At 40.0% G+C, this 10,256-nt stretch overlaps 1 protein-coding gene across 6 annotated transcripts in view; it reads right to left on the bottom strand.

Annotated features, from left to right (window-relative positions):
- The window catches only part of RUNX1T1 (RUNX1 partner transcriptional co-repressor 1), a 114,759-nt gene that overhangs the window by 4,070 nt on the left and 100,433 nt on the right, over positions 1-10,256 (bottom strand). For all 6 annotated transcript variants that reach the window (XM_036399775.2, XM_036399768.2, XM_036399799.2 and 3 more), the window contains 2 exons: positions 9,612-9,802; positions 1-7 (listed from right to left, as the gene is read on the bottom strand). The exon at positions 1-7 is cut by the window's left edge and continues 4,070 nt beyond it. In XM_036399775.2, the coding sequence (XP_036255668.1) occupies positions 1-7; positions 9,612-9,802 (198 nt within the window). The remainder of the gene's footprint in view (positions 8-9,611; positions 9,803-10,256) is intronic.

Genomic DNA, 10,256 nt, shown 5'->3' with positions numbered 1-10,256 from the left:
AGCAACTCTAAAAGGAAAAGAGGAGGGAGATGGGAGAAATTAGCTACTGTCCAAAATTTTACAGTAAAAACAGCTGGCAGGGAACTGCCGGTCAGCCCCCTGCCTAAGGACAGCTGAGGCATCAGTAGGTGCTGCCTTGGGTATCTGAATCTGTTCCACAGGAGCTCCAGTCACCTGGAGGACTCTGTCTCAGAAGCTGGGCAAGAACAGAAGCAGCTCTTTGCTAGTACTAATGATGCAAACTCCAATTATGCCCCACATCCAGCAACCAGCAGCATGCTGACTAATAGAAAATTTCAGTAGAACTTCTGCTAGCTCCTCTTACAAATTTATTAAAACAAATAATGAAACATGCACACACACAAAAGTGCTTCTCCAGAAGTGGAGAGGAACTAATGCAAGACAAGAAAGGGAAAAAATGACTTAACACACATGTAAAATTTGCTGACCTAGGAAAACTTGCTACCCTAGGAAAATCTAATTTTTAATCATCTGAGTAATACCATTTGACTCAGTGGCACTTCTGGCAGTGAACAGTTAAGCTAGAGTCTAAATCTTTGGCAGGATGGGGAAGCCACTGCAGAATATGTGTGCTATTCACTTTAACACACTCTATAGCTCTGCCAGCTGGATGCTGGAACACAGCCAATCCTTAAGTGATATTCCTCAACTACTTAAAAAAAAAAAATCCCAATTCCAGAATGAAACAAAGACCTAAATCCAAAACAGTATTTTACAGAAATTAGACTTTTAATCAGTATCAAGTGGCTTTAGAAAACATTCCTGCGTTAGTTCCATGTTCCCTCTTTTTGCTGTTTTTTACTGGAGGGTTGGTTGCTTGGTTTTTTGGGTTTTTTTTGCATAGGTATATATTGGCAAATATTGCAAGAATGGCTGTCCTGTGCCCAATAGCTCTTTGAGATTGAAATCAAAGGTACACAGCATTCTCAATTCATACTGATTAAGCACACAGACTAAACCAGGTAATTACAGATACATGTGTTGGGGACTTTTTATTTTTTAATTCATAAAATTGTTCCCATCTTTAAAAACACTTTAAAAAAAAAGGCGGAATTACCAACACACAGAAACAGATGTTTCTGGTAGTTAAATGTCAGGAATTCAGACTCCTTGTCTGAACCAGGCATCACCTGGTTTTGATTCAGTAGTCATTGTTTCAGGTTCATTTGCTCACACTCTGTCCAGTGCCAGAGAGGTAAATTCACCTTTGAAAAAGAATATCTATGCTATTTGCAAACACCTTTTCTTTAAACAGCCTTTATCTCCACAATGAAAAATAACTGTCAGTAATTTAGACCACTGTACATGGACATGTACACACACAGACATATTTATGCATACATCCAAATGACCTAATATTTTTGCATTAGCATTTTGTATTAGCATTTCATTCTGCTAACAAGAAAGATAATGAAATGTGATGTACCTGGATTCTCCTTCTTTTGCTATACTAATATTTCCTTATTATAAAATTTATTTATTATATATGATATTCGAATATTTATATTTTTGTACTTTATATGTATCTATATTTTATTTATTTTATATTCTTTAGTATATATTCTATTTCTATATTACAATATTTCTTTATTTCTTTCATATTAATGAAAGTTTCATTTTGACAGCTTCATGCTTGCTTGTATTGTGATCAGTAAACATGGTGTAATTCTGCTCTAGTTGTACTTGCACAGTTTCCACATATTGCCATGCCTGCTGACCTCCCAGCTATTTGCTTCCAGCTAAATTGCCAGCCATGTGTTTGGTCCATAGTTCCCTTTATTTCCCTATCTGAAAACAAATGCACGTGTACAAACATCCCCATGTAGATTTTTCCAAAAAGACACCTTCCTCCCAAGTGGAATAATGCTGAAGCCAGCCAGCAAATCCCCAGGTGCAGGAATTCCTGCCTTGTGCAGATCTGTTTGCAGCATTGAAGTTTATGCTTTAATTGAATGAGAATTACTCAGAGGGTGTCAAACTTATTCAAGTATCTTTTTCAAAGGCCAGAAGAACCTTCACTTTTCTTCCCTTTTTGAGGAGCACATAGAGATCTGACTCCAGATGTGACCAGAGCCACCACAGAATATTTCAGTATCTTACCACATGATCTGTATTGATGTCAGCAGTTTAATTCTAACACTATTGGTTCAACTTTCTTATTAAAGTAGACATCAGTTAACTATCAGACTGTACAGAACATGAAAAGTGATACATAGGTGCAAGATTTTAATGAAGTGGTGAAGTACTAAGCTGGCTCCTTACATGATTACTTAATGTGTCCTACATTGTTTGGTATGTGATTTTGTTCATTGGACAGATTATTTCTAATTTAACAGGTCATTACAGCTTTAGTGTAATTGTGGGAATAAAACCACATAAAATACAAGAATTTCAAAATAAATTTTACATCTCACATTTATGCAGCAACTTATTGCATTTAAAAATTACTACAGTGCAAATTAACATAAACACACACATATCACAGGGGGCTCGTACTGAGACAGCAGCTGGATTTGGTGTGCAGAAACTCCCTGTCCCACACAGCCCTCACCATTGTGACCATTCATTGCTCCTTCCCATGTGCAAGTAGTGAAAAAGAGAAGCAAAGATCAGGCTTGGGCACCACAAGCTTTGGAAACAAATCCTTTCTGTTCCCAGTGCTGGCTGATAGCCCCAAATTCTACCAAAGAAAAGCCAGGCTCGAGATGCCAGCTAATAGCCTGGACTGTGCTTCATACACCCCTGCTGCTCGTGTCTTTCCAGCAGATGCAGCTATCACAGACAGAGCCTGACCTCACTGTGGGATTGAACTCAGGGATTCCTTCCTGGGATGCTCTAGCAGGTACCAGCAAAACGGAGCACCCTCACTGAGGTGTGTACACAGCACCTTGGACAACAGATGGCCACAATGTCACCTTGGTGACAAGATGGCAATCTTCATACAAGGGCATATGGCCACAACTACCAACTGCCTTAGTCCTGATTTAAGACTATCTCCTGTCACTGGCAAGATCCAGCTGGGAGGCCTATCAAGGTTGAGACGATGCACTTCAAATACAGAAAATCAAGCAAGACAAACAGGACTTTGAAAGAACCTGAAGAAAGGCAGCCAGATTAATCAGAAGTCAGACAAACATAAACTGTGAGAAGAAACTGAATGAACTCAGACTCTTAAATATGAGATGGTAGCCAAAAAGTTGCAGTAGCACCCAAACATCACTGCAGTGAATGTCTACATCCATCTCTACAAGGATTAGCAGAAGCAACAGGATCAAAATTCTGTTAAGAACAGGAGCAAAGTGCCTAGAGATGTTGGAGAATCCCCATCATTAAAGCACAGGAAAAGCAGGGGGAATGGTGCAGCTAGAGTTGATCATGGATTGGAAAAGGGAGAAGCCAATCTCTCAAAGCCTCTGCTGGTCTATATATTCTGTCTTTAGGTAGTGACCTACTACACTGCACTTCCAGCTCATGCTCTATAGAGTTCCACCCATAGCTAAAACTATGAGAAGGACTGGACTGCAGTTTAACTCTGTGTTGATTTGCCAGTGAAAAAGTGAGGTTATACAAAAGCTAGATTCTCAGACTACATAATTCAATTTAACTTCACTACCTTGGAAATGCATTAATTCAATGAAATTGAGGCTAAATTACACCAGATAGGAATCTCACTCCAAATTTATGCCACCGATCATATTTCATCCTCCTCTTTCAACTGACAAGGAACATCAGTCTTAGGTCAGAGCCTTATCTTAGGTCAAACTCTCAATTCTCATGCACTTAAGCTTCCATCTTCAAACACTCCTGTTTGCCTTCATCAAAATTCTTAAAAATAAAACATCTCCATTTCTGTGTTCTCCAGCACCAAAACATACACTTGTCAATAATTTTGCCCATCCTGTTGCTTTCATCTCTTAAATATTCAACTAAAATTGAGTATTTGCTTTCCTCTGACACTCCAACTGAGACAGTATACAGCTTGCTTAAATAAATAAAAAAAAAACCCCTTTGTTCTGTCATCTTTGAGAAATTCTGGATTTCCCCAGTTTACCATGAAAGGAAGCATGGCTGGTATGAAGAACCCAGATTTTTCCCAGTTCTGCAATACCCATGACATTCAAAACTCTACCACTGCTAACCACAAGAGAAGAAACATCTAGAAAGCACTGAAACCACAGGGGCGTAAATGAGAACTGTATGAGCTGCTGAATAGCAGTGTAAAAATCCAGCGAAGTTGTTTATGAGAATTTTATACAAGAGTCATTAGAAAGGGAAACATATTGGTACTTTGGAAATTCCCACACTGTGTCAAAATGACATTCAAACTTTTAGATGTTTCTAGTAAAGTTACACCTATCACGGAACACTCCAGGCTTGCCCAAGCCACTGTTTATTGAGTAAAATACATGAACTTTCATTCAAGTCAGTGAGAGTAGCTAAATCCTGCAAACAGAAGTGCAGAGCAGCCCACAGAAGAGTCGTGCAAGCTGGCGAGCCAGGCTTAGCTTAGCAGTCTGGGGCACTGCCAATGCTCACATCACATCTGGACTGATCCTGTGCAGAACACATGGCTCTGGTGCCTCTGTCCTACCCACCATTGCTTCTTTCTAAGAGATGCTCTGCCAAAAAATTAAACATTAGCTGACATAGGTATTAAACTTAATACCAGCCTGAAAACTAGGCTTGTCTGAACCACACCATCTGATGCTCAGAGTCAGGTTTGCTAGCATGGTCCTGGTCTCAATGGATTGGTCAGCAGAGATTGAACCCAGCTGTCTTTAAAATGTCAGGTGTGATTTTCACATATAACATGAACCACTGCAATATAAACAAGCCCTAACATTACACATCTCCTAAAAGCAGTGTTGGACCAGTTACATACTTGTTTTATCTGAGCAGATGTCAGCATCTGCTTTAAGTAGAGAGAACTGAATCATTTGTGTTCCTTCCCTGTCCCCAGCCCCCAGCCTACTCAAAACTGAGGGATAACACTGAGTGTCAGATTTTTCAGTGGCATTTTATAGCAAACCAGAAAGACAGATGTTTTGATGATCCCACCCCCCCCCCCCTTACAATCTGGGCAGTCAGGCTCTTTGCTAAACTGTTCACCCTCACTATTAAAATTGATTTGCAAAGCAGCACATTGCAGCCAAAGCAAGCACAGCAGTCATTACAGAGTAGACTGCTCACACATGTTTCTGTACTTAGCCAAGCCAGCTACTGATGAATGGGTCATTTTTTGTCAAGCAACTGTAAGGAACTGGTAAAGAAATAATTTGTGGCTCAGAACAGCCATGCTGACAGGTAGGCTTTGTCCTGGTCCTTTTCCTTTCCAGCAGCAGCCTGCTCAGTCAGCTGGTCCTCAACCAATTTCAATAACAGAAAAGCATGAACATTAGCTTGTCAGTTGCAAGGTCTTGTGTTCAGAAACTATGAAAATGTTTAGAAAGTAAATGCACGGACACTGAAGCAGTGGGAGTGCTAGTTAAACCATGCTGAACAACTCTAAGATAAGTAAAGAACAATAGTTCAACAAAGGAGTTCAAGTCAGAGTCAGAAATTCTACCTATGCTATGTAATGTGCTCATTCTCAAAAGAATGAGCACATTACACCACTTCTTAAAAGTCAAGATGCTTCTCAGTATTACACCTCTCCTATTAGTCTTCTTACTGTCTCGTGCTCCCTTAATTTTGGAATTTTGATCTCATCAACTTAATATGCTCAACTTCACTTTTTTCCCTTGAAGACAATCTTGCACTCAGGGATCCTAGTTTTTCTGGGTTAAAGACAAAGCAAAACAGAATAATGAAAAAACCAAGCAAAACCAGGGGAAAAACCCAACCCAACACAGAAATCAGCAACACCAACAAAAAATATCAAAAATCTGATCTACTTTTCTTTGTTCTCTGAAAGTTCTCTGAAAGGTCTTGGATTAGGAGGCTGTGTTATAATAATCACAAAAATCCCAAGTCTTGGTACTAGTCATCACTTTGAGAACTGCAGCAGACTGCAGTAAAAATCATACCACAAAATTCACACCAGAACAGCTTCAAGAAGCCTCAGCTAGGTCCAGGATGCATTTTATTGAATAACAAATCAAGGGAGAAACCTTGCCAATAGACAGGGAGTGGCCATATTAGTCAAAAATTGTATCTGATACATTACAAATCTGGCATCAAATTCTCATCTCCATTCATAGTTACAACAGCCAAAAGAAATAATGACACCCACGAGAGAAATATTGTCTGTCAGGAACTGCATGGAGGTTATATAACAGCCGATAGTGAGCTTTCTTGCATGCATTGGAGCAATGTCCCAGCAAGGGTAAGGAATGAGGAGAGGTGCTTGGCACTCCCCCTGGACCTGCAAGACTTCAGAGGGTGCACTGGAACAGTCTCAGATTTGAAACTGGAAATATTCTAGTTCTAGAAATTTTACTCCAGTGTCTTATGTGCACAGGAATCTGTGCTGCTGTAAGTGTTCTGCTGAAAGCTGTAAACAGAGAATTTATGCAGACTTAAAACCTAGACAAATGAGGAGCAATGTCCACAGAGATATCCAAGATATAATTAATACCAAAACAAATGTGGAGTTTTATTCCTCAAACCTGAAAAACAGAGTCTCATCTCTGAAGAAACACTTTTCAAACATTGGCAAACTGATTTCCTGTCCCCAAAGATGAAGGAAAAGTCCAGCCCATTCATCCAGAAGTCACCCTCAAAGGAATCCAAACCAGCCTGACTTAACAGGTAACTGTGAGAAGCATTGCTTTAAGTGTTTGGAGTTTGTCATAATTAGAAGCTGAAGAGGAACTTCTTATAAATCTAACTCAAATAAGCATTGTCATCATCTCCCTTCACAGTTAATCAATCACCTGTAAATACAAACTGTCAAACTTGATTTCTCTCTGATGGCTTACTAAAACTTGTGGCTCAAAACAGCCACCCTGATGACCACAGGGGTGAAAGTTGCAGGATCAGAACACTAGACCTCATTTCTAGGTCCAGGAGGCTTGTAACCTCCCTTAAGGCACACAGCCCTGAGAACATCTATAACCTTAACAGCCACATTTCATTAGAATGCAATTAAAAGAATTGTTTGCCCAAAGTCCTGTTCCCAAGAAGTGAAAAACCTTATAATCAGTTCTGCTGCAGAAGAAGTGAAGATGTTGTTACATGGCTTTTTCCAGAGCTTTAACTGCTCAAAAATTATTCACAGCACACAAACTCTCTACACATTCCTTTGGATTCACATTTGCTTACAGAAAAATGGGCTGTATGTACTAGCACATAAGTTCTTCCTCTGTCCTGCTCACGCTATATCAGTTCACTAAATAGATTTAATTTTCTGTTTCCTCCAAAGGTATTTACCTTTGTATTTTTGGTTTTAACAATAGGAATCTCTTGTATAAATACACATACAAAATGAAAGCTCTTTAATGATGCTATGTCAGAAAAATGCCCTTTCTATGAACAGTGCAGGAAAATGTCCTTGAGTATCTTAGATACAAAAGTCCAATAAATTGAATTTATGTCTCATTTAATCTACAATGGAACAGCTAGTACTTAAAGGGTACATATACTTCCCCTAGTCCCTTTCTTCCTGAGAAACTTTCAGATGCTGAAAATCAATTCCTTTTGTCTCCTTGTTATTAATCTGCTACACATTAAGGAGAAACTCTGGGCATCCAGTGATCCCACAATGGTCTTTCATCTCCAGAGAAGCCTGGTATGAATTAAAAACTTACGCTCCCTCAAATTACAGATGCATACTGCAGCATGCCACTGACTTATGTGCTGCTGATTTCTGCCAGTGTTCTCAGCATGCTGAAGGTAGCTCATCTGCATCTCTCAGCTTAACTGACTCTCCTACAACACTGCCCATCCAGCCCATGCAAAGTGTTTAGACATGAGCATACACAAATGTAGGTCCCCATGTAACAGGGACTGTCACTGACTCTTTTCCCCAACTCCCTGATGTTTAGAAGTTATTTTTAAAAGTGTGCTACAGTCAAGATGTTAATATACACGCAATAAATTCTTCATTAAGGTAATGCTCTTTCATTTCAGTGGTCTTGAGAAATGGAGATTATATACAAGTAACTTCTAACTGACAAAATTTCCTTGTTATGTTTGTTTTTAAGGGCAGTTTTAAGTTGGGACTCTTTTTTTCTTAATAAGCATAAAATTTAATTGCTATCTAGACTGATGCAACAGTCAAACACACACTGCTCTTTCACTCCCAGCTTCCACAGTCATGGTGTCAGATGTCCTGTATCATAACAATTCAAGGTTTCCACTCTCAGGTCTGAAAGTACATCAAGGCTTAACATACCTATTCTTGTTTTACTCTTTGATCTCTCAGTCTATTTTTTCTTCTACCAAATGCTCTTTGCCCATTCCTCAACTCTGAAATATTCTCTGCAGCCAAAGCAATATATTCAAAATAAGGAAACACTTGCAAATTTACATTCACATTCTGTCCTACAGGAACCATCATCTTTTGCTAATTGCTTCTACATCCAATGCTTTTCCCAGACAAATTTTTAGCCACCTTGCTCTACAATCTCTATTATGAATAATTTCTTTGTTTAAATTAGATTTCAGTGTCAAGTGTTTTCCACTGAGCATCTTTTTATCTATTCAGTATGGTAGTTTGAAGATGAAAGCTTCTTTCTTTAAAAAGAAGCTACTGAAAAGTTCTCAGGGCTTTAGCTGGTCAGAGTGACCCTGAGATACGTTAGAAAGTCTCTTTTCCCAGCCCGGCGGTCAAAGAAGGAGTCAGAACTCTTCATTTCTCAGTCTCAAGGTTGTTTATTGTATCTTATCTATAAAATTCTTTCTCCTGGCCTGCCAAGATCCGCTCAGCAGGACAGTCAGAGGCACTCTGCCTGCCCCTGGGCGGTTTATCTTTTTATGCTAAAAACTACATGTACAATATTTACAATTACTTTCCAATACCCATCACCTATGTTAGACAGTGAGCTTCTACTCTAAACCAATCTAAAAGTACCAACATCACATCAGAAGATGGAGGCCAAGAAGAAGAAAGAGAAAGGCTGGACACACCCAGATTCCTCCATCTTGCTCCCTGAACCCTCATTCTAAAAACCCCAAAAAATCTATTTTTCAGCCCGTGATAAATTCGCTATCATTCTACATAAAATTTCGTGGCTTGTAATTCTTCATATAAGGTTGGTAATTGTTTTTTCCAAGGGCTAAATCAAATGCACAGGGGTCTTGGGTTCTGTGTCAAGGTCTCTGAGCCCCCTGACAGGGTCTCAAGTCCTCCAGGGCAGCCAGAGGAATTTCCTGAGTTCCAACAAAAAGTCAAATTAGAACATTTTATGTAACCCTGAGCAGCAGTTAAAAGGCGAGAATGGAGCTCAAGTTCACTAGCTATTTTGGGCTCAGATTACAACATAGCCAAGAGAATTTTGAACTTGGTGTATGCCTGACATACACATCCAGAATAGCTGTGCAAAGAGTTAATAGCGGCCTCTGATACCCTGTGCCACACAGATTAAAGCCAGCTCAGACACACCTATGGTTTGCAGGCACAGGCAACCCCTGCCCAGCAATGCCCTTACCTCACTTGAATCCTCCTGCTGGTTGATGACAGCCAGGGCGTCCTCTGCCGCCTGGCGCTTGGCTTCAGCAACAGTGCGCTCCATCTTGGCCCTCTCCGAAGTGATCATGTCGTGAGCCTTCCGCTCGGCCTCTGACACCGCCTTCTGCAGCTCGGCCATCGCCTGGCGCTTCACTTCATTGACAGCTTCCTCTGCAAAGCAGGGAGAAACCCGCATCAGCACAGCACATCTGGACACAAAACCCATGTCAGCACAGCACATCTGGACACACCTTCCTGGGCCCAACGTGGGAAATGCACCACTGTTGTTATCATTACGTTGAGATTACTTTCAATTATAACCACAGTCGTCATTCTGAGTAGGACACAGAGGAACCTGGTTCCTCAAGCATCCTCAAGAAGCATTGAGGTGCTCTTCTTCTTCCCCATCATCAAATTCTCTACCACTGATAATGATCTTGCTATTTTGATTCTCAGGCAGTACTTCTTTAGGTACCATAATTTCAGATCCCTGGTCCATTTTATATGCAATCTTTTTGAACAGTGAAAATTAGTTTTGCAGCACAGCAGATATATGCATATACTTGACAACTATTATTGCAGACATATTACAGACTTTTTTAAAAATGTATTTTTAAGCTTGGGG

The sequence above is a fragment of the Molothrus ater genome, chromosome 1 (genome assembly GCF_012460135.2).
Source record: "Molothrus ater isolate BHLD 08-10-18 breed brown headed cowbird chromosome 1, BPBGC_Mater_1.1, whole genome shotgun sequence".
Lineage (NCBI taxonomy): Eukaryota > Metazoa > Chordata > Aves > Passeriformes > Icteridae > Molothrus > Molothrus ater.
This window is presented reverse-complemented; position numbering and strand designations above follow the sequence as displayed.